Source organism: Rhinoraja longicauda, chromosome 14, assembly GCF_053455715.1.
Source record: "Rhinoraja longicauda isolate Sanriku21f chromosome 14, sRhiLon1.1, whole genome shotgun sequence".
In the NCBI taxonomy this organism is placed as follows: domain Eukaryota; kingdom Metazoa; phylum Chordata; class Chondrichthyes; order Rajiformes; family Arhynchobatidae; genus Rhinoraja; species Rhinoraja longicauda.
Genome location: NC_135966.1, coordinates 48,981,786 through 49,007,614, shown reverse-complemented (window position 1 = coordinate 49,007,614; position 25,829 = coordinate 48,981,786). Strand labels below are relative to the sequence as shown.

The 25,829-nt window shown below is 43.1% G+C and overlaps 1 protein-coding gene across 1 annotated transcript in view; it reads right to left on the bottom strand.

The window, feature by feature from the left end:
- The window catches only part of LOC144600250 (dedicator of cytokinesis protein 2-like), a 706,150-nt gene that overhangs the window by 86,866 nt on the left and 593,455 nt on the right, over positions 1-25,829 (bottom strand). Inside the window, exon 40 of the mRNA XM_078411810.1 lies at positions 21,901-22,005. Coding sequence (XP_078267936.1) covers positions 21,901-22,005 — 105 coding nt within the window. The remainder of the gene's footprint in view (positions 1-21,900; positions 22,006-25,829) is intronic.

Below are 25,829 nucleotides of genomic sequence, written 5' to 3'. Positions count from 1 at the left end.
ACGCTGCCTCGGCAAGGCCAGCAGCATAATCAAGGACGTGTCTCACCCCAGCCACTCCCTCTTCTCCCCTCTCCCATCTGGGAAAAGGTATAGGAGTGTGAAACGCACACCACCAGATTCAGAGCCAGTTTCTTCCCAGCTGTTATCAGGCAACTGAACCATCCTACCCAACTAGAGAGCAGTCTTGAACTACTATCTACCTCATTGGAGACCCTTGGACAATCTTTGATTGGACTTTACTGGCTTTACCTGACACTAAACGTTATTCACGTTATTCCCTTTATCATACCAGACCAGTAAATAAAGATAATTGCCGTTATTTTATTTTTTAATGAATGCTTATTTATTTTTGCTCTCCACTTTGCCGCTGTAACCCTGCAAATTTCCCCGTTGTGGGACGAATAAAGGATTTTAATTTATTTATTTTATTTATATACTTTGTGCACTGTGAATGGCTTGATTGTAATCATGTATTGTTTTTCCGCTGACTGGTCAGCATGTAACAAAAGCTTTTCGCTGTATCTCGGTATACATACAGTAACAATAAACTAACGCAAACTAAACACTAACACCTAAGCTATCTTCATTTTCAAAACATCTTTCAAGACATCCTTAAAACTTTGCAACACACTGAAAATAACTTGGAAGCACAGTAAATGTTATTATACAGTGCAATTTCCACAAGTTGAACCTTGACATGATTATATGCCCTTAATTTAACCATAATCCAGCTCTTTCAATGTAGCAGCACTCTCAGTAAGGCACTTAGAGTTCATCTATTACATTATCTAGTGATAATTTAATCTGCAGGCTAAATCCGTCATCTGAATAATATCTCTTAATTTTTCCGTTGATACCTCTAGAAATACTTTTGCATTTGTTGATTCACTGAACATCAGAAATAATCTTTCCACATTTAGCCTTTCAAATCTCTCTACAACATCTCAGCACAGGAGTCCATCTACACTCCAAAGAACATAACTTCAATTTTCATCCTTGGGTATGTAGCATGAATTCCAACATACCAAAATGGTCTCAGGCCAAATAATCTTTGATCATATGTTTTGAGTGAAAAGGATGCTATTGAACAGAATACTCTGTACTGTTGTTGAATTTAGAAATTTTGCACCACATGTGTTAAATTCTGCTCATTTAGCTGAATCATGCAGTACCTGGAACCTTTGCAGTCTTATACGGATGTACTTTTCAACAGAAGTTAGTCCATGCTCCCTATTGTTAATCCTGGTTTCTTTTTCATTTAGGACTGGGGGACAGACAGTATGTTTACCAAACTGGCGATTCCTCAGTCTCAGCCAAAAGACATTCAACACAACTCAAATACTTTTATAATCCATCAATGAATGCTAAGGACGAGAATATCAAAAGCTTGGATGCCTCTGTGATTTTCATCCAAGGCTGCACAATTTTCTTGGAGACTATTCTACCATTCCTGGGGATGTTAGGAAAATCCAGGAGGGTTCTGAATCTTTTCAATCCCATGCTGCACCTTCAAAACATCCCATTTCGTTCTTCCATTTCCCTCTTCACTGGAAACTTCTGTTGCTGCTAGTGCTTTTTAGGATTTTCTCTGTTCCAAAAGCTGAGGCAACATTGCTCAACATCTTCAAAGTCTGGCTGGATCATGTTTAACCCTTTGCCTGCCCTCTCCGGCTTGCCGTGCACCTCTTTCCTGAGTTCCGCATCTACATATTGTAAATTGGGAGGCAGAGATAGATTGTGGTCAGTTGCCAAGGCTCTTGGTCTTCTGCCTTTGGAAGGAGAAAACTGGCCAAGGAACCACAATCCTGTTTGGCCAAATGAGACTCACACCATATTAAAGATGGCAGTAAAGAAGCCAGAATGAATGTTTTGTGGCTACTCTTCAGGTCAGTCAGCATCCATGCAGAAAGAAGCAGAGTCTACAATGACCTTTCATCAGAATTGATGAAACAACATTGACTTGAAACATTAACCTTTTTTTTCTCTCTCTGTACATTATATCATGGGACTGGTAGAAGGCAGCTCTAGTGGGTCTTCGATTCTCTTAATTTGGCAGTCACCATGGATTATGGCAGATAAATTTCTATGTTACTGAGTTCGACCATTAATTGTGAGCCAACACTTCAAATCGCAACATGGCAACTGAAAATTTCAATATAGAAAATGAATTAAATAAATCTGCAATAACCTGGCATCAGTAATGATGGCCAGGAAACTCTGATTGTTTGAAAACCACACCTAAATCTCAAGTGTCTGAGAGAAATGCACTTGACCTTCTAGTAAGCCTACAGTGCTTGTGACTTGACATCAAGAACAAGAGTTTGTGGCTTAACTGAAACAGTCCAGAGTCTTGCAATTCCATTAGAGAACTATTGTGCACATCGTAATTTCAACTATTATTTTCCCAAAGGCAATTCAGTCTGGCCAACAAACAGGGCCCTTACCAGTCATTCAGGAATCCATGAATTAATATCTTTCTGAAATTCTGGGTTTCTAGGAAATTCTCTGCTCCTGTTTGAAAAGTGCCAAGCAACCTCACAGGATGGCACAGTGGCAATAGGGCTGGCATAGTGGCACAGCGGTAGAGTTGCTGCCTTATAGTGCTAGAAACCTGGGTTTGATCCGGGCTATGGGTGCTGTCTGCACAGAGTTTGCACGTTCTCCATGTGACCGTGTGAGTTTCCTCCGAGTGGGCGGGTTTCCTCCCACATCCCAAAGATGTACAGGTTTGTAGGTTAATTGGCTTCTGTAAATTGTTCCTAGTGTGTAGGATAGAACTGGCGTATGGGTGATGTAAGAAAATAACTGCAGATGCTAGTACAAATCGAAGATATTTATTCATAAAATGCTTGAGTAGCTCAGCAGGTCAGGCAGCATCTCAGGAGAGAAGGAATGAGTGAAGGAAGAAACACCTTCTTCTCATCAGTCATTAGGCTCTTGAAGCACCCTGCACAATCCTGACCACCTTACCATTGACCACTATGCATTTGTCACAGCTTGCCCTATGTACTTCACCGTACACTATTATGGTCTGGTTATGTAGTATAATTAATAATTTAGTATCTTATTGATTATTGTACTTTTATTTACGGTGTTGTTGCATTAATGTACTTGTAAAGTTGCAGCAGGTAAGAATTTTATTGTTCCTATCCCGGTGAATATGATGAGTATACGACTTACAAAGCCTCTCAAAGCCCTAAACGGGCTTGCCCCCTCCCCCCCCATATCAAAAATCTTCTAACCCACCACTCTATCTCCAGGTCCCTCAGGTCGGCCGACTTGGGGTTACTCACTATCCCGCGGTCTAGGCTTAAGCTCAGGGGTGACGGCGCTTTTGCGGTTGCAGCTCCGAGACTGTGGAACAGCATCCCTCTCCCCATCAGAACTGCCCCCTCCATCGACTCCTTTAAGTCCAGGCTCAAAACCTATTTTTACTCCCTTGCGTTTGAGACCCTCTGAGGGGGCGCTGTGAACTGTTTATGTATGTGCTGTTATGTTTGTGTGCCATTGTATGTTCGTTCTTAGTACCTGAACTGATGTACAGCACTTTGGTCAATATGGGTTGTTTTTAAATGTGCTATACAAATAAAATTGACTTGACTTGACTTGACTTATCAGTTGACGATGAGTATTACGGGTGTCAGGAGTTATGGGGAGAATGCAGGAGAATGGGGTCAGGAAGGAGAGATAGATCAGCCATGATTGAATGGCGGAGTAGACTTGATGGGCCAAATGGCCTAATTCTGCTCCTATCACTTATGAACATAGGCCACTTGACTCTTGAATCTATGCAGTCAATTGCAATAAAGGCTCTACATTACCCTGTGGCACAGCCTAAGAATGCATTAAGGCTCCTTAGCAAAAAGAGGAAGGAAGTAAAGGCCATGACTAACGTGGGCTTCAGTCACCCAACCACAAATCAAATCTTGTTTCTAGGGCTTTGGAACATGAGGAGGGGGAATCTGCATCAAACCCAGAACACTCATAACCAGTATTAGAGATGATTCATGTCGTAAACCATGCTTAGATAGTTCCTCTCTTCCTTCATGTTTGACCACAGATTTTGGTGGAGGCACTGCAAATAGATTGTTCCTTTGAGGCCTTTGCACATATTCATTAAGGTTTTGAGTTGTGTAATAATCATGTTTTACACCCCATTTGTCAGCAAGAATTCTTAATAGCCAGAATACGGGGCTGGGGCAGACTATCGTGCTCTACACCTGTAAATAATCTCCAATGCAAAGACAGAGGGGGTCAGGCTGGTGATTTTAATGATAACATCCATCATGCAAGATTTTTATTGGAACAAATGCAGGTTTAGATTGGAATAAATTTGGTACAGTGTAAACACAACAAAATTTTATTATATTCCTGATATAACTTCCAGAATATACTACTAAAGGCAAATAATTGCAAAATCATATGTCAGGATGTCATATCAGGGATATAATAAAATTTTGTTCAACAGGTAAAGACGTGGGCTGCTACGGCACTGGAAAAGGAAGGCAAGAGATTTAAAGGGAAGCTTGTTCACACAGAGAGTGGTGAGTACCTGGAACACATTGCCAGAGAGAATGGTGAAAGCAGGATTGCAGACTACATTTAACAAGTATCTAGATGAGCAATAAAATTGCTGAGGCAATTGCTGAAAATGTCATGTTTGGCGTGTCTCTGAGTGCTATCGAACTTCCAGAGGTGTACGATAGAGCGCCTACTGACTGGTTGCATCATGGCCGAGCTTGGTAACTCAAACACCCGCGAATGCAGGATGCTGCCGAAAGTGGTGGACATTCGCTGGCCATCGTAGGTACTGACCTTCCCATAATCGAATGGATCCACAGAAAGCACTACCTAGAGAGAGCAGTTAATATCAAAGACCCACAGCAACCTGGCAATGGTTTCATCTCGCTGCTGCTATTGGGAGGAAGATATAGGAGCTGAGAACTGTGACCTCCAGGTCTAAAAACAGCTTCTTCTCACCAGTCATTAGGCTCTTGAAGCAATCCTGACCACCTTACCATTGACCACTTTGCATTTTTCACTGCTTGCCCTATGTACTTCACCTTACACTATTATGATCTGGTTATGTAGTATAATTAATAATTTAGTATCTTATTGATTATTGTACTTTTATTTACTGTGTTATTGCATTAATGTATTGTACAGTTGTAGCAGGTAAGAATTTCATTGTTCCTGTCTCGGTGAATATGATGAGCATATGACTTATCAGTTGACGGTGAGTATTACGGGTGTTAGGGGTTATGGGGAGAAGGCAGGAGAGAATGGGGTCAGGAAGGAGAGATAGATCAGCCATGATTGAATGGCGGAGTAGACGATAGGCTTAATGGCCTAATTCTGCTCCCATCACTTATGAAGTTATGACTCTTGAATCTATGCAGTCAATTGCAATAAAGGCTCTACATTACCCTGTGGCACAGCCGAAGAATGCATTAAGGCTCGTTAGCAAAAAGAGGAAGGAAGTAAAGGCCATGACTAACGTGGGCTTCAGTCACTCAACCACAAATCAAATCTTGTTTCTAGGGCTTTGGAACATGAGGAGGGGGAATCTGCATCAAACCCAGAACACTCATAAACAGTATTAGAGATGATTCATGTTGTAAACCATGCTTAGATAGTTCCTCTCTCCCTTCATGTTTGATCACAGATTTTGGTGGAGGCACTGCAGATAGATTGTTCCTTTGAGGCCTTTGCACATATTCATTAAGGCATATGAATGAATGAATGAATGAATAATCATGTTTTACACCCCACTTGTCAGCAAGCATTCTTAATAGCCAGAATATGGGGCTAGAACAGACTATCGTGCTTTACACTTGAAAATAATCTCCAATGCAAAGACAGAGGGGGTCAGACTGGAGATTTTAATGATAACATCCATCATGCAAGATTTTTTATTGGAACAAATGCAGGCTTAGATTGGAACAAAATTGGTTCAGTATAAACACATCAAAATGTTATTATATTCCTGATATAACTTCCAGAATATACTACTAAAGGCAAATAATTGCAAAATCATATGTCAAGAAGTCATGTCAGGAATATAATAAAATTTTGTTCAACAGGTAAAGACGTGGGTTGCTACGGCACTGAAAAAGGAAGGCAAGAGATTTAAAGGGAACCTTGGTCACCCAGAGAGTGGTGAGTACCTGGAACACATTGCCAGAGAGAATGGTGAAAGCAGGATTGCAGACTACATTTAACAAGTATCTAGCTGAGCAATAAAATTGCTGAGGCAATTGCTGTGAAGGTTAAGGGCTAAGTGCTGGAAGATGGAGTTAAAATGGAGTGGTGAATGAGGTGGGCCCAATGGCCTGTTTCCACACTGTGTGACTCTGAAACCTCCCTTGTTCAATCCCTGGGTTTAGCCTTAAAACCACAGCCTCCTGGGCTAGGAAGGGAAGAAGCAAGTGAATGTTCCTATGATATAACCATCTGTTGCAACTTGTTTATTGAGATAAGTGAAGGACAGTCTTGACCTATTAGACATAGACATAGACATAGAAAACAGATGCAGGAGGAAGCCATTTGGACCTTTGAGTCAGCACTCATGGCTGATCATCCACAATCAGTAACCCGTGCCTGCCTTCTCCCCATATCCCTTGATTCCACTAGCCCCTAGAGCTCTATCTAACTCTCTTTTAAATTCATCCAGTGAATTGGCCTCCACTGCCTAGTTTGTGTCTAGTTGTGGCATTATTTAGCGGTAGGAAATTGGGAGGTTCCCCAGCTCAATAAATTAGTGGGATGGACAGGGTACAAAACAGAAGAACATTTATGTTTTCCTTCCTACAACAAGACTCTCCTTTGCCTCACTCACCATCAACGCAACTGTCGCCTGATCTGCGTACAGTTCTCCAGGTATGCATGACCGTGGAAGGTAAGAGAGCTTCAATAACTACAACGCAGTTGGTGTGATCATTGAGAAGTTGCCCCACAAGCCGAGAGTGAGTGTGAAAATCCTGCTTCTTGGACAGTTTGAAGATGGGTTTAAGCAGAGGCATCCAGTTAACGACTGGAATAAAAGGGAGAGGAAAACAAAACAAAAGAATGGGGCAAAACCTGCCCAAGACCTCACTTGGAATGTAGGATGGTAACTGCCTTTTATCCCTTCTGTATCTATATAAACAGATACTGTGTGCTAATGATATTGATTCATCCTGAGGCACACAACAAAAACCAAGGCATATAATGATATTACTTGCAAATTGCCTCAGACTGTTTACATCTGCCCACGTCGGCTCATTCTTCAAGTTCAAACGCTAGATTAAAGAGCAATACAAAGAAATACCTTGCAATTAGGTTGATTCAAAACAGGTGTACATTATCTCTATGCATTCAAAAGCAGCTTCTGAATTTAAAAATCCATTTAGGCCATTTAGCCCCCAGGTTTGCACAGAACTCAATAGATCACAGATGATCTCATTCATTGATCTGCCTACTTTTGTTAACATCTCAAAACCTAATGAACCCAAATTCAATATTACCAATTGAACAGAGGACCATTGCTCAGTTGGAGAGTGTTCCATACTTTAGTATCAAAGCACGAATGAAAATACCTTCCTAATTTTTGGTTTAGTTTGACAAGAAATGAGTCAACCGGAAAACCTTCTAGGAGCAATTTCCCTGATTGCCCAGTACCCCAGAGGGCGTTTAGTTTAGTTTAGTTTAGTTTAGTTTAGTTTAGTTTAGTTTAGTTTAGTTTAGTTTAGTTTAGTTTAGTTTAGTTTAGTTTAGTTTAGTTTAGTTTAGTTTAGTTTAGTTTAGTTTAGTTTAGTTTAGTTTAGTTTAGAGATACAGCATGGAATTTTACATCATGGCCTAGCACTGATATAAAGATTGTGGCCACCATTAACTAACTCGTTCATCAACATAAGACATTTCTCTCAAGCTATCTGATCAATTCATTTTATTCTATAATCCTTAATTCACTATAATCCTTAAATCAACCTATCACATTTTAAGTTCCAAGCACAATTAGACCTAGTAATCTCTCTTGATAACTTGACCCTTTAAAAAATACCTGTCAAAATTCCAGTGAAGCTGCAATATATTCATTCCAAAAAAAAACAACAGGTATTTTAAGAAGGGATGTTCAGAATATCCCACATTGCAGCCAATATGGATCTGGCTGCACTACAATTGCATTTATTGCAGAACCTCAGCTTTAGTTTTAGTGAGGTGCAGCCCACGTTACATTATTATTTGCCAATTAATGCAACTTCCTCCACTGTGGACTCTGATGCCAATTCCTAAACAAGGCTTTCAATTCCATGTTAGACACAAAATGCTGGAGTAACGCAGCAGGACTGGCAGCATCTCTGGAGAGAAGGAATGGGTGCCGTTTCGGGTCGAGATCCTTCTCCAGACTGAAATCTTTCAATTCCACGTTTCCATTTGCAAAATTCCCATCTATTTTTCAAAGCCTAGTGTTCCACTTGATTACTCTTTTATTTGGAAATATGTGCAATTTTAATGTGTGATGTCCACCCAGCTTTCCTTGCAGCTTGTTTCATTCTTTCCTTCTTGCAGTCTCGGTACGTTTTCTCTCTTCCTTTGCTTTTCAATATTTCCCCCTCAAAATCCAACAAAACACTGATTGAAACTCTCTAGTCCAGCAACACCTGCTATTCCGCAGGTTTTGAATTTAACGCCATTAGTTTGGAATGGAATGGAATACTTGTTGTCACATGTGACTGGGCACAGTAAGGTTCTCTTTGCTGCATTCCCAATGTATACAAATAGCGGCCACCTACTACGCTGACAGACGTTCAAAGCATGCCGGCTCCTCCTTTTGTTCTCAACCTTCCCCCCCAGTGGCTCCCCGCCCACAGGGTCCCCAAATGTTCATTGGTCTCCCTCCCTCCCCAATTATCCTTTGTTCTCCCCCCACCTCCCCCACGCCGTGCCCTCCATTGTTCTTTCCCTCCCCTCTCACGATGATCCTCCACGCCGTGCCCTCCAATGTTCTACCCCTCCCTCCCCACGGTGGTCCTCCAAGCCAGGTCCTCCAATGTTCTGCCCTAACGGTGTTCCCCCACGCCGTGTCCTCCATTATTCTTCCCCTCCCCTCTCACAATGCTCCTCCAAACGGGGTCCTCCATTGTTCTTCTCCTCCTCCTCCCTCACGGTGGTCCTCCACACTCATCGACCATTGACTGACTGCGAGCCATCGCCACCACCTACGCGAGGCTTCACTGTCGACGCCCCACTTCATGCCTCCGTGGTGCCGATCCGGGCCCCAGCTGTCGGCTGCTCCACCGACCCGCACACTGACCCGTGAGGCCCGGTTCTTTCGTCCGACCTGCGAGGCCTCGACCGGGCCCCGACCCAGGCTACTGCGCGGTGATCTGGAAGGCATCGGGACCGCGGCGCTTCGATGAAGGCCTCCGGCCGCCTTCACTGATTGAAACTCTCTCGTCCATCATTTTGCGGTCCAGAAGCTCGGTATTCAGCAGGTTTTGAACAGCACCATTAGTTTGCAGTAACTAGAGTGGTTCCATTAGCAATGCCATACTATCCTGCATCTTTATATCTACTTTCAGTCTTTTCCTGCTTTAATTCATTATAGATACACATATGTTGCAACAGAATGAAATATAACTGAAAGAACAGTGGAGCTTTTCAATTGTAAGCTTCACATTATATTTTATAAAATAATAAAATAACAATTTCTGATATTATTAATGATAGTGTTATATTCCACTTTAAGGTTTAGACAATAGGTGCAGGAGGAGGCCATTCGGCCCTTCGAGCCAGCACCACCATTCAATGTGATCATGGCTGATCATTCCCAATCAGTACCCCATTCCTGCCTTCTCCCCATACCCACTGACTCCGCTATCTTTAAGAGCTCTATCTTGCTCTCTCTTGATAGCCTCCAGAGAATTGGCCTCCACTGCCCTCTGAGGCAGAGAATTCTACAGATTTACAACTCCCTGACTAAAGGTTTTTCCTCGTCTCCGTTTTAAATGGCCTACCCCTTATTCTTGAACTGTGGCCCCTTGTTCTGGACTCCCCCAACATTGGGAACATGTTTCCTGCCTCTAACGTGTCCAACCCCTTAATAATCTTATATGTTTTAATAAGATCCCCTCTCATCCTTCTAAATTCCAGTGTATACATGCCTAGTCGATCCAGTCTTTCAACATACGACAGTCCCGCCATTCCGGGAATTAACCTAGTAAACCTATGCTGCACGCCCTCAATAGCAAGAATATCCTTCCTCAAATTTGGAGACCAAAAATGCAGATAGTATTCCAGGTGCGGTCTCACCAGGGCCCTGTACAACTGCAGAAGGACCTCTTTGCTCCTATACTCAACTCCTCTTGTTATGAAGGCCAACATTCCATTGGCTTTCTTCACTGCCTGCTGTACCTGCATGCTTCCTTTCAGTGACTGATGCACTAGGACACCCAGATCTCGTTGTACGTCCCCTGTTCCTAACTTGACACCATTCAGATAATAATCTGCCTTCATATTCTTACCACCAAAGTGGATAACCTCACACTTATCCACATTAAACTGCATCTGCCTTGCATCTGCCCACTCACACAACCTGTCCAAGTCACCCTGCAACCTCATAGCATCTTCCTCACAGTTCACACTACCACCCAGCTTTGTATCATCTGAAAATTTGCTAATGTTACTTTTAATCCCTTCATCCAAGTCATTAATGTATATTGTAAGTAGCTGCGGTCCAAGCACCGAGCCTTGCGGTACCCCACTAGTCACTGCCTGCCATTCTGAAAGGGACCCATTTATCCCCACTCTTTGCTTTCTGTCTGCCAACCAATTTTCTATCCATGTCAGTACCCTACCCCCAATACCATGTGCTTTCATTTTGCCCACTAATCTCCTATGTGGGACCTTGTCGAAGGCTTTCTGAAAGTCGAGGTACACTACATCCACCGGCTCTCCCCTGTCCATTTTCCTAGTTACATCCTCAAAGATTATTCTACTTGTTATAACATAGCAATAATATGCAGCATGAACTGGCAAGCCAAGGTCTCATGCAAATGCTTCGGTAGGAGGTTCTCGGGACAAAGTCTATGGTCTGGCATTTTCTGTACTGGTACAAGGACTTCGAAGATGCCAACAGCAGGGGGGATTAACATACATGAAAACAGCAACAAACTATGGAAGATAGACACAAAACTCAGTAACTCAGCGGGGCAGGCAGCATCTCTGGATAGAAGGAATGGGTGACGTTTCAGATCGAGACCCTTCTTCAGACTGAGAGTTAGGGGAGAGGTAGTCGCAGAGATAAGGACGTGTAAGAGATCAAAAGAGATGAGGTTCAAGGAAGATGTTCGAGTAGATCAGTGTTAGCTAGGAGAAGGTGACAACAATGCAAACAGAGATAAAATGTAATCAGAGGGACAGTCAGACTGGTCGGAGAAACTGGAAAAGAGGAGGGATAGAGAGAGAGAGAGAAAGCAAGGATTACTTGAAGTTAGATCGCATGGGACCCAAGGAGAGATAGCTGAATGGATAGCAAATTAGCTTCAAGGAAGGAAGCAGAGGGTGATGGTGGGAAGGCTGCTTCTCAGACTGGAGGCCTGTGACTAGTGGTGTGCCTCAGGGTTCGGTGCTGGTCATGTTTCTGTTTGTCATCGACATCAATGATTTGGATGAGAACATCCAGGGCAAGATTAGCAAGTTTGCTGATGATACAGAAGTGGGTGGTTTTGCAGATAGTGAAGATGGTTGTGAACAATTGCAGCAGGATCTGGATCGATTGGCCAGGTGGGCAGAGGAATGGTTGTTGGAATTTAATACAGAGAAATGTGAGGTATTGCATTTTGGGACTTCTAACAAAGGCAGGACCTACACAGTGAATGGCAGGCCTCTGGGTAGTGTTTGCAGAGCAGAGAGATCTAGGAGTGCAGGTGCATTGTTTCTTAAAGGTTGAGTCGATGGTACAAAAGGTGGTCAAAAAGGCTTTTGGCACATTGGCCTTCATCAGTCAGAGTATTGAGAATAGAAGTTGGAAGTTCATGTTGCAGTTGTACAAGACTTTGGTGAGACTGCCATTTAGAGTATTATGTTCAGTTCTAGGCACCATGTTATAGAATTTTTTTTATCAAGCTTGAAAGGGTCTGAGAAGATTTATGAGGATGTTGCCAGGACTAGAGGGTGTGAGCTATAGGGAGAGGTTGAGCAGGCTGGTCTCTATTCCTTGGAGCGCGGGAGGATGAGGAGTGATCTTATAGAGGTGTATAAAATCATGAGAGGAATAGATCGGGTAGATGCACAGAGTCTCTTGCCAGAGTAGGGGAATCGAGAACAAGAGGACATAGGTTCAAGGTGAAGGGGAAAATATTTAGTAGGAATTTGATGGGTAACTTTTTCACACAGAGGGTGGTGGGTGTATGGAACAAGTTGCCAGAGGAGGTAGTTGACGGTTGGGACTATCCCAACGTTTAAGAAACAGTTAGACAGGTACATGGATAGGACAGGTTTGGAGGGATATGGACCAAGTGCAGCCAGGTGGGACTAGTGTAGCTGGGACATCAAAAGAGATGAGGTTCAAGGAAGATGTCGAGTAGATCAGTGTTAGCGAGGAGAAGGTGACAACAAAGCAAACAGAGATAAAATGTAATCAGAGGGACAGTCAGACTGGTCGGAGAACTGGAAAGGGGGAGGGATAGAGAGAGAGAGAGAGAGACAAGAGAGAGAGAGAGAGAGAGAGAGAGAGAGAGAGAGAGAGAGAGAGAGAGAGAGAGAGAGAGAGAGAGAGAGAGAGAGAGAGAGAGAGAGAGAGAGAGAGAGAGAGAGAGAGAGAGAGAGAGAGAGAGAGAGAGAGAGAGAGAGAGAGGAGAGAGAGAGAGAGAGAGAGGAGAGAGAGAGAGAGAGAGAGAGAGAGAGAGAGGAGGAGAGAGAGAGAGAGAGAGAGAGAGAGAGGAGAGAGAGAGAGAGAGAGAGAGAGAGAGAGAGAAAGCAAGGATTACTTGAAGTTAGATCGCATGGGATCCAAGGAGAGATAGCTGAATGGATAGCAAATTAGCTTCAAGGAAGGAAGCAGAGGGCTATGGTGGAAGGCTGTTTCTCAGACTGGAGGCCTGTGACTAGTAGTGTGCCTCAGGGTTCGGTGCTGGTCATGTTTCTGTTTGTCATCTACATCAATGGTTTGGATGAGACCATCCAGGGCAAGATTAACAAGTTTGCTGATGATACAGAAGTGGGTGGTTTTTGCAGATAGTAAAGATGGTTGTACGGCAAGTTGGGCTGAAGGGCCTGTTTCCACACTGTATCACTCTATGACTCTAAATCGATATTCATAGCACCAACTATGGAATGTCTCCAGTGAACCTGATCAGACTTGCTTTAATCATGGTTTAATCTGGCTTAGGGCAGGCAGGTTTCAGCATGAGTGAGCATGTTCTGCGCAGGCCCTGCAACTCAAAACAGGGTTGTGCAAGGAGATGTCGAAATGAACAGTGCCCACTATTTGATGTCTCTGCTCATTTCCCGCAGCCTCTTTGCTGATGGCACATCTATAATTGGGGAACCCTGTGACAATGTTTGTAGTAAATTTAATCATGTGTTGCAGAAATAGAATCTCAAGGTTACTGTCCTCCTGCCTTAGATCATACCATCGTTCTGATTAATTTGCAAAGTGAAGTTTCCTGATGAATAACTTTGCTTTATCTACAGCCCTCTGTCATCTGTCTAAATATATCCTGTTGCTTAACTATTGCGTCACGTTACTAATCACACGTTTCCAACCACAGAGCATGCACCGTGACCTACATTATCCCTTATCCACGTGGTGTCATTAAAATTGGACGGTACGATGGCGCAGCGGTAGAGTTGCTGCCTTACAGCACTTGCAGCGCCGGAGACCCAGGTTCAATCCCCACGACGGGTGCTGTCTGTACGGAGTTTGTACGTTCTCCCCTTGGGCTATCTCCCAGATCTTTAGTATCTCCCCACACTCCAAAGATGTACAGGCGTGTAGGCTAATTGGCTTGTTATATGTGTAAATTGTCCCTAGTGTGTGTTGGACAGTGTAAGTGTAAGTGTAAGGGGATCGCTGGTCGGCGTGGACTCGGTGGGCCGAAGGGCCTGTTTCCACGCTGTATCTCTAAACTAAACTAAAAACAAAATCCCATACTATTTCCCTGCCCACTTTAATTACTTTATAACTCGGGATATTGAATTCACAATCGAAACGCAAAGTTATTTTTTGTGACATTTTAGGGTGATATTTGAAAGTGCCTTTAAAAATTATCCATACTGCGACCTGTTCTTGATATTCTATCTTTTAATGCATTTTTGTGGCTTCAGAATGACTCGCATTAAAAATTGAAAATCCTTCCCAGTTGCAGGTTCTAAAGTGACTAATTTGCATGAATAATAGCTAGATGGCTTGAAAATTTAATTTTCATACTTAAGATGTGGTATGAAAGGGACCTTTTCTTCAAGTAATAGCAGCTTATCCTTGCATTCACCTTTCATTTCCTTGCTATCAGCTGGCAAATTGGGCCATAAGTGGATATTTTCAACATAAGTGCAATTTTAGGCATCATTTTCAAATGATATCCCAGTGCAAAATCCCATACAACTGTTGTCCAATGACAGGCGAGGTAAACTAGTCTGCTGTTATAAAAATTGTGATAAAACTCATGAAATATATTCCCAGCAATCTTTCGAGTTCCTTTATTCTGAGTCAGATACAAGGCCTTCTACGCCCGCACCTCCAGACTCAGGAACAGCTTCATCCAGGGCCATAGCTGCTATGAACCGGTCCTGCTGAGCCGGATGGTCACATCGCACAGTGAACCGGCACAGACCTACTTGCACTTTATTCTGTTTTAAAACTGTTGTAATTTGTTTCATTGGGTTGTTTAAATTAATACTGACTAGCTAATTAATTTATTGCATCGTATGGGAGGCGCATTCCCAATCTCGTTGTTTCCCTGTACAATGACAATAAAGATATATTGTATTGTATTGTATTGTATTGTATCAGAGTGCTGTGGGCGAGTTAAATGCTGGGGCCTCCAAAGATGCCAGAAGGAAAATATCTTGTTTCAATGGGGTGAGTGATGACTGATGCTCTTTCTCACACTACCCAAAACACTGAGTGTTGACACTAGGATGGCATACTAGTGCAGACAATAGACATGCACAGCTCCTCCAGCAACCCAGGTTCAATCCTGACCTCTGGTTTAGAGTTTGTAGATGCAGAGTGGAAATATGGCCCCTTTGGCCCATCGAGTCCTTGCCGACCATCGATCACCCATGCACTAAGTTCTCCCACTTACCCATCTTACACACTGGAGGCAATTGACAGAAGCCAATTACCCCACACATCTGCACATCTTTGGAAAGCAGGAGGAAACCGGAGCACCCGGAGAAAGCCCACGCAGTCATAGGGAGAACGTAAAAACGCCGCACCGACAGGATGGAACCCGGGTCTCTGGTGCTGTGAGCGTGGAGCCGGTGCTGGCTGGTGCCGTCTGTGTGGAGTTTGCATATCCTTCCTGAGACTGTTTGATCTTCCCCCATATGCACCAATTTCCTCCCACACCACATAGAGTTGCAAGCTATTAGGTGAGTCGGTCTGTGTAAATTGCCTCCAATATCTCAGTGAGAAGGGGCTGTTAATAATATTACGGTGAGGTTATTATAAGATAGTGTAATTGGTTGCTTGCTGGTCAGCACAGGCTCAGTGGGTTAAAGGGCTGATTTGCATGCTGTATCTCCCCATAACTCTGTGACAACGAGGAAGGCAGAGGATATTTGGCATGAGCTCCGTGACAAACTTCATCAGTGGTGGTAGGCACAAAAAGCTGCAATAACTCTGTGGGTCAGGCAGCATCTCTGGAGGAAAGGAATAGCTGATGTTTCGGGTCGAGACCCTTCTTACTTTTAGGTCACTTGCACTGCATTCAAAAGACTGCTCAAGTACTGGTTTAATATAATGATCATGTTACATAAAACTGGAAGTGCCTTCCATGACCTACACAGGATAGGGGTTCAGATATACTTAGTGAGCATTTTACTTTAATACTCCTTTAGTACATTTGTTGGTAGATTGTGGAGATTCAGTATATCAGAGATGACGTTCTTAAATTTCTAAATGTTTACAGTAGAGAGCATATTGACTGTTTAGAAATACATCACGGCAACAGGCCCTTCGGCCCACCGTGTCCACACCGACCAGTGATCCCCACACATTAACTCTGTTCTACACACACACGGGACAATTTACATTTATACCAAGCCAATTAACCTACAAACCTGTACGTCTTTGGAGTGTGGGAGGAAACCGAAGATCTCGTTAAAAAAACCCACGCAGGTCACGGGGAGAACGTACAAACTCTGTACAGACAAGCAGCCGTAGTCAGGATCGAACCCGGGACTCGGGTCTCTGGTGCTGTAAGGTAGCAACTCTAAGGCTGCGCCACCGTGCCGAATTTGTACAAGGCTGCACAGTTGTGGGTGTACAAGGAGTAAAGAAGGGGGCTGAGAACGCACCCTTGTGGACCACCAGTGTTGAGGATTATCATAGAGGATGATTTGTTCCCTATCCTCACTGATTGGGGCCTGTTGGTCTGAAATGAACCGCCATTGCAATGTGTTCAACTTCCCAACCACTCGACCACCCTCTCCCTCTTCCACACCTATCGATTAATTTATTGTTCCATTCATTATCTGCTGAATTTAAATTCACTGTTTAATTTATTTTAGAGATACAGCGCGGAAACAGGCCCTTCGGCCCACCGGGTCCGCACCGACCAGCGATCCCCGCACATTAACACTATCCTACACCCACTGGGGACAATGTTTTACATTTACCAAGCCAATTAAATGACAAACCTGTATGTCTTTGGAGTGTGGGAGGAAACCGAAAATCTCAGAGAAAACCCACGCGGTCACGGGGAGAACGTACAAACTCCGTACAGACACTGTTTGACGTTTCCTGATCATGGTGACCCAATCTCTTCCCAGGGTAACCTCACTGATGTCAACTCTCATCATCAAGCTATTGTCAAAGGATGGACGAGGAACTGTTGTTGGGACAGTTCCTGACATCCTGATCTGCAATCATCTCGGTGACAGTCTCTATTTGGAGTATTATAATAGAGCATATTTCCCATGTGAGACATTAACTCTTCACCCAAGGTCTCACGGACACTGTCCAACCTGACACAACATAAACCCACCTTCATTTTGTGTTCCTTTCCATCCTCCATACTTTGCTTTCTTGTTCGGTGACCTTCATTTCTCAAATTTTCCAATTATGCCTTTCAGTCACTTTCTGAATTATTTCATTAAAAAGAGCAGCCACTTAACCCAGCCCTGCTGTTCAGTTCACAGGCATTTGACCTGCAAATTAATACCATTATCCATTTTCTTTGATGTGCTGACCTAATTTTTTTTAAACAGCCCTGAAAGCCTTAATTATACCCCGGTACTGATGTCTTTGAGAAAACAGTTCAGATGCACAAATACTTTGTGATAACGTATTTCCTAATTTATTTTCTAACTGATTTTATCATAAGAACTCTAGTAGAGAATGTGGCCATTTTAAATCTTTTCCCCTTGTCTTCTTCACATACATAGCGGACATGACCATAAAGCTCGTAAACATCTTTATTTCAAAGACACAGACTATCTGATCAGTTCCACTTCTGAATTCTGTCCCAGCCAAAGGACATTGGGGCAAACCTGCCTCCACCTTGTCCAGGACTTTCTATTAATATACCCTCATGCTCTCCTGGTTTATCTCATTGATGAGATAATAAACGCCTTGGCGGTTACGGAAGCCTCGGTGGTGATGGGGCCTCGTGGTCAATCAAGGTGACGGGTGGTGGGAGAACAAAGGTATGGAGGGGGGGGGCACTCTAGTTTAGAATCCTCTGCCCAGAAGATAAGTCTGTGTTTGTTTGTTTGTCTGTTCATTTGTTCCGGTGAAGGCGCTGTGCACACGGCAGCCAGCCAACAGTCGCTTGTCTTTTTCTTTTTGTTTTCACTTTTAATTTCACGTTTTTGCGTACCTCGTGTGTTGTGACTGTCGGCAGACCAACCTCCCTCCGGGGACGAATAATGTTTATCGTATCGTATCGTATCGTAGAGCCTGCTCTTAATCTTTTGACCCCAACCCTGCCTAATCACTGACCATTGAAATTTTCCAGTAACTGTGAGCAATTCTTCACAGACACGATACTGTTTCTACAGTCAGCATTGACACAAAATGTTGGAGTAACTTAACAGCATCTCTGGAGAGAGAAGGCATAGGTGACGTTTCAGGTTGAGCCCTTTCCTACACATTTTGTCTATAATCAGCATCTCTTCTCTTGAAAAAATGTCTATTTGGTCCATTTTTTCCTTGCAAATTATGGCCTAGGTCCCACCTCTCAACAGTATACTGCACAGTATCTCACATCCAAATCTATACTCATCCTTCCTGTCAAACCCATATTTTTTTGTCTCCTCTTGTTATGCCTTGTAACTTTTCCTCTTATTCTTGTCATCGATTGTAACTGGGGATCAGATTTACCTGACCACAACGCTCACATGTATTGCCTCACCACCATTCTTCAGTTGTTTGGGATCACATTCACCTGTTTCTATTTTTATCATTCCATCATAGGCAGTTGACGACCAACAAATGGCATGTCTTTGAGATTCCACACTATTACCTCACAACTCTTTCGAGAATCTAACTTTGACTCCCCGGTATTTTTGAGCTACTTACTTTTACTCAGTTGCAATAGACAATAGACAATAGGTGCAGGAGTAGGCCTTTCGGCCCTTCGAGCCAGCACCGCCATTCAATGTGATCATGGCTGATCATTCTCAATCAGTACCCCGTTCCTGCCTTCTCCCCATACCCCCTGACTCCGCTATCCTTAAGAGTTCTATCTAGCTCTCTTGAATGCATTCAGAGAATTGGCCTCCACTGCCTTCTGAGGCAGAGAATTCCACAGATTCACAACTCTCTGACTGAAAAAGTTTTTCCTCATCTCAGTTCTAAATGGCCTACCCCTTATTCTTAAATTGTGGCCCCTTGTTCTGGACTCCCCCAACATTGGGAACATGTTTCCTGCCTCTAACGTGTCCAGCCCCTTAATAATCTTATACGTTTCGATAAGATCTCCTCTCATCCTTCTAAATTCCAGTGTATACAAGCCTAGTCGCTCCAGTCTTTCAACATATGATAGTCCCGCCATTCCGGGAATTAACCTAGTAAACCTACGCTGCATGCCCTTAATAGCAAGAATATCCTTCCTCAAATTTGGAGACCAAAACTGCACACAGTACTCCAGGTGTGGTCTCACTAGGGCCCTGTACAACTGCAGAAGGACCTCTTTGCTCCTATACAACTCCTCTTGTTATGAAGGGCAACATTCCATTGGCTTTCTTCACTGCCTGCTGTACCTGCATGCTTCCTTTCAGTGACTGATGCACTAGGACAACCAGGTATCATTGTACATCCCCTGTTCCTAACTTGACACCATTCAGATAATACTCTGCCTTCCTATTCTTACCACCAAAGTTGCATCATCAGAAAACATGTTAGGTTTTACACGTGCCCTGCACAGCCACCTCGAACTTGCCATCAAATTACTTAAGATAGACAAAACACACTGGAGTAACTCAGGCAGCATCTCTGGAGAGAAGAAATGGGTGACATTTCAGGTCGAGACCCTTCTTCAGACTGAGAGTCAGGGCAGAGGTGAACTGGAGATGCAGAAGGGTAGGGTGTGAAAACGACAGATCAAAGCAGATGTTGTACATGGAAATGTAGAATGATTCATTGTTGGCTGAGGGGAAGGTGACAACGAGGTGTACAATCAGTAAAATTAATCAGGAGGACAATGAAAGTAGTTGGAGAACTAGGTTGGGGAAAGGATGGAGTGAGAGGGAAAGAAAGGGTGACTTGAAGTTAGAGAAATGGTGTAAACTGCCCAAGCAAAATATGGGTGCTGTTCCTGTAATCTGCATTGGGCCTCAGTCTGACAGAGGAGTAGGCTCAGGACAGAAAGGTCAGTATGGAAATGGGAGAGGGGGTTAAAGTATATGGCAACCGGGAGATTGCGTAGGTCAAGGCGGACTGAGCGAAGGTGTTCAGTCAATTTACTTAATGTTTCCACAGTTATTGAATAGCAAAGCTGCTTGTCCAACACCCAAAATGAGGTAGAGAGCTTAGCAATATGGTGTCAACACCACAATCTCACACAATGTCAGCAAAACGGTGGCGCAGCGGTAGAGTTGCTGCCTTACAGCGAATGCAGCGCCGGAGACTCAGGTTCGATCCTGACTACGGGTGCCGCCTGTACGGAGTTTGCCCATGACCTGCGTGGGTTTTCTCCGAGACCTTCGGTTTCCTCCCACACTCCAATGACGTACAGGTATGTAGGTTAATTGACTGGGTAATATGTAAAAATTGTCCCTAGTGTGTGTAGGATAGTGTTAATGTGCGGGGATCGCTGGGCGGCGCGGACTCGGTGGGCTGAAGGGCCTGTTTCCGCGCTGTATCTCTAAATCTAAACAAAATCTAAATCAAAGCAAAGGAGCTAGTTATGGATTTCAGGAAATGCGGTGGAGTATACACACTAGTCAGCAGCAACAGTGCTGATGTGGAGATGGTCAAGAGCTACCAGTTTCTTGGTGTCAATTTTACCAAACAATTTGTACTGGCCAAAAAGAACCCACATCCATGCCTCTCCTTCCTCAAAACGTAAAGGAAACTGGGCATGTGTCAAATGACCGTCCGTTTTCTACAGATGAAAGGAACAAACCTATCGGAATACATCACAGCTTGGCTCAGCATCTGCACTGCCCAAGATTGTAAGAAATAGCAGAGAATTGTGAACATAGCCCAGTCCATCACATAAACCAGGCTCCCCAACATCAACAGGGGCGGCACAGTGGTGCAGCAGTAGAGCTGCTGCCTTACAGTGCCAGAGATCCGGGTTCAGTCCTGACCAGGGGTACTGTCTGTTCGGAGTATTTACGTTCTCCCCGTGACCGCGTGGGTTTTCTCCAAATGCTCCGGTTTCCTCCCACCTTCCAAAGACGTGCAGGTTTGTAGGTTAATTGGCTTCTGCAAATTGTCCCTAGGGTGTAGGATAGAACCAGTGTACGGGTGATTGTTGGTTGGCACAGACTTTCTGGACTGACAGGTCTGTTTCCATGCTGTATCTCTAAACTTAACTACACCTAAACTTCACATTGCCCTGGGAAAGCAGCCAACATAATCAAAGACCACTCACACTCGGTGATTCCCTTTTCTTCCCTTTGGGCAGAATATGTAAAAGCTTGAAAGCACATAGACGTACAGGTATGTAGGTTAATTGGCTGGGTAAATGTAAAAATTGTCCCTAGTGGGTGTAGGATAGTGTTAATGTACGGGGATCGCTGGGCGGCACGGACTTGGTGGGCCGAAAAGGCCTGTTTCCGGCTGTATATATATGATATGATGATATGATAGCACCAGATTCAAGAACAGCTTCTTCCCGACTGTTATCAGCCCTCTGAACAGTCCTCTCAACAATGAAGGATGTACTCCCAATCTCCCACCCTCCCGCATGGTGGCCCTTGCACAATGTTATCTTTGCACTTTCTCTGTAGCTGTAACACTATGTGATTTGATTCTACTCACAGATGCTGTGATTTTCCTGGATAATAAGTAAACCAACGTTTTTCAAAGTGTCTCGATGCACATGACAATAAAGAACCAATATTAATGCCAACACCAATCCAAAACAAAATGAGCCAAACTGTTCACCCGACTACATATTTACACATTGGCAAGGTCAAACTGAGGGTATTTTTTGCCATGTAAATCCCTCTTGGTCACAGTGGTTGGCCCAATACACCACATCCACGCTGATGCCAAAACATCCTGAAATCAAGACTCACCCTCAGGAATAGTGGGAAACCACGGCCATAGAAACCCACGGCAAAGTAATCAGGAGTTGGCCGTAGGATCTTCATGATGTTCTCGTAGAATGTTGCTTGCTCTTTCTGTGGGCAGATATGCAAAGCTGCTGGTTATTTGCAATGAAATCTGAATTTCAGTCAAAATGTTTGCATGTTTATAGTTTTTCTACACACACGTGGGACTTCAGTGTCAATGTCAATGTGCGACTTCAATGTCCAACTCTACTGTTGTTGAGAAGGTGATGATGAGTTACCTTGTAGGACCACTGGACTGTCTGTGGCTCTGGATATGTCATGCTTTCTATTTATTTATTTATTTATTTATTTATTTATTAATATTTTTTTTTTAAATTATGTAACGATAGGGGCCTGACATGCAAATGATCATTTGTCTCTAGATATACTCATTATCTCTGGTCATGGCACAGAGGAGGGATGGCTACTTGCCCAGTCTCCTTTGTGAGCTGGGATGTTAAGGGGATGAACTTCTACTGTGAAACGTAGAAGGGTCCTGACGCATTTACATCAGTGAAAGGTGGACATTGTTTTCCTTCAGGAAAACTCACCTAAATATAGCTAGCCATTCACGTTTGTGTGCTAGATGGGTTGGTGAAGTTTATCATTCCAAGTTTCAATCTAAGTCAAGAGGGGCAGCACTTCTTATTGGTAAACGTGTGCCTTTCATCTCTTCCCAGATTGACGCAGACACTTTGGGCCGATATGTCATTGTTACAGGCAAATTATATAACACCCCAGTTACCTTAACTAGTGTTTATGCCCCTACTTGGGATGACACTGCGTTCTTCACTAATTTCTTCTCCCGATTACCCGATTTAAATGAACATCATTTGATAATAGGTGGAGATATGAACTGTGTGTTGACCCCTAGTGTGTTGACCCCTAGCCTAGACCATAGCTCTGTTAAAACTATGCCAACCTCTAAGGCTGCGCTTTCAATTCAGTTGTTTCTTGATACCTATGGTATTGTGGATGTTAATCCCACTGCTCGCAAGTTTTCCATTTTTTCAGCTGTTCACGAAACATTCTCACGCATCGATTATATTTTAATGGATAAGTGTCTTATTCCTTCGGTTCAGGAATGTGACTCTCATGCGATCGCTATTTCTGATCATGCTCCCCATAAACTGAAGCTTAATCCACCAGCCACAAAACCTGTTCACAGGCCTTGGCATCTCAACCCAATTTTTCTTTCAGATAAAACATTTTCAGATTTTATCTCATCACAGATTGATCTCTTTCTAGAAATTAATCAAACACCAAATATGTCATCATCAACAGTATGGGAAGCACTTAAAGCATACTTAAGAGGTCAGATTATTTCTTTTTCAGTTACGAAAAACGAGAAATACCCGTACAAATGAATTGATGAATAAGATTAGTGACCTTGATTCACGATTAACAACATCCCCATCAGCTGATGACAAGAATGCCTACTCCTCCAAAAATAATTTGACCTACTAACCACACTAAAAGCGGAGAACCTCTTGGTTAGGTCCCGCTATACTTACTATGAGCATGGCGATAAAACAGGGAGGATCCTTGCACACCAACTTCGTCAAAAAGCAGCAAGTCAGGCAATCCCTGAGATCCGGGATGAATCTGGTATGATCTGTATGGATCATTCTGTCATCAACTCATCCTTTATGAGGTTTTACCATAACTTGTATTCATCTGAATCGCTGAAGGATGATCAATTAATTAAATCATTTCTTGAAAGCGTTGAGATGACCCAGTGTCAGCAGCTGAGCTAGTGTCTCCGTTTTCAACAGGAGAAATTGAGGTGTGCAGTGTGGAAAATCCCCTGGTCCAGATGGATATCTAACAGAATTCTTTAAGAAATTTTCTAATCAATTGGCTCCTATTTTAAAATCTGTGCATGATGACTCCTTGTCAGTTGGCTCACTGCCTGAAACATTGCCACAAGCTACCATTTCACTTATTCTGAAAAAGAGCAAAAATCAATGGGGATGTGGCTCCTATCATCCTATCTCTTTGCTCAATGTGCACAGCAACATTTTTGCAAAAATGATTGCTCGCCTCCGACTTGAAAAAATCCTTCCAACAATAATCTCACCAGACCAGACGGGCTTCATAAAAAGTCGGCAATCCTCCTTCAACATTAGGCGCCTGTATAACATAATTTATAGCCCTTCTCCTCCCTTCTCCATCTATATCTCTAGATGCTGAAAAGGCTTTTGATCGGGTGGAGTGGGACTATTTATTTCATACTCTTGAGAGATTTGGATTTGGACCAATTTTTTAATCATGGATCAAAATTCTATATAGCTCGCCAATGGCGGCAGTACCTACTAATAATAATATATCACCTTATTTTTCACTGACACGAGGGACAAGACAGGTTTCTCCACTGTCCCCCCTCCTTTTTGCGATTACAATTGAGCCGTTGACTATAGCCTTACGTACCAATAAAGATATTAAAGGTATTACAAGGGACGGGTTGGAACATAAAGTCTCGCTATATGCAGACGATATGTTACTTTATTTGTCTGATCCTTCCTCATCTCTTCCTGCAGTTCTTAATCTCTTAAGTAAATTTGGCAAAATCTCTGGCGACAAAGTTAACACACAAGAAAATGAATTAATGCCCTTAAATCTGGTGGCAAGAGAATCCCTGTGTATACGTACGGTCCTGTTTAAAGTGTGCATGGACAAAATAAAATATCTTGGTATCTGGGTCACACATAAAGTTAATGACCTTTTCTCAGCAGATTTTCCCCCTCTCCTGTCCTCTATTAAAGAGGTTATTGACCGTTGGGATCTGTTACTTCTATCTCTGGCAGGTAGGATTAACACAATAAAAATGAACATATTGCCCAAGCTTCTTTATATGTTTCAGTGTATTCAAGTTTTCTTAACTAAAACGTTCCTCATTTCTCTGGATAGAAAGCTTTCTTCCTTTATTTGGAATAAAAAGAATCCACGTTTCCGCAAAGCTATACGACAGAGACCTCATCAGCAGGGAGGGCTTGGACTGCCAAACTTTCAGTTCTTCTATTGGGCAGCAAATATTAAAAGTATTTCTTATTGGATGGAAATAAATGTGTTAACCACTGTACCTGAATGGCTAATTCTAGAGAGAGACTCTTGTAAGAACACCTCATTATTTGCCTTAGGTCTGCCATATCCAGAGCCTATTACCAAATACACTTCTAACCCAGTTGTTATTAATTCTTTAAAAATATGGAAGCAATTCAGACAATCCTTTGATATCTGAAAAATTCTCAATACTCGCTCCTATTGTAAGGAACCATGCATTCCTGCCACCTTCGACAGATGCTTCGTTCAGTGCTTGGCTCAATCATGGGGTCTGTTCATTTAAAGACATGTTTATAAATGGTTTGTTTGCATCTTTTGCACAGATTGTTCAGGAATTCAATCTCTCTAGGTCGCACTTCTTTAGGTATATGCAAATCCACAGCTTCATATCTTCTAATATCACTCCCTTCACAGCCCTCAGACACACTCCTAGACTCAATCAATGACATCACTTCATTCAGAAAGGGAAAGATAGGTGACATATATTCTTTATTAACGTGAGAAAACATGACAAGTCTTAACTCCCTAAAAGAGCAGTAGGAAGGGGATCTGGGGTATGAAAATATCAGGCTCCTTCTGGTCAGATGATTGGGGGTATATACACATCTTCGATATGCATGAAGCATACTATTACGCAGTTTAAGATTTTCCACCCACTGCACTGGACCAAAGCTAAGCTAGCCCAATTCACACCCAATATAGACCCCATGTGTGACCGCTGCAGGCAGAACCAAGCCACTTTCATTCATATGTCCTAAGTTATCTAATTTTTGGCAATTAATATTCGATATGCTCTCCCAGACTACTAATGAATCCTTAGAACCATCCGC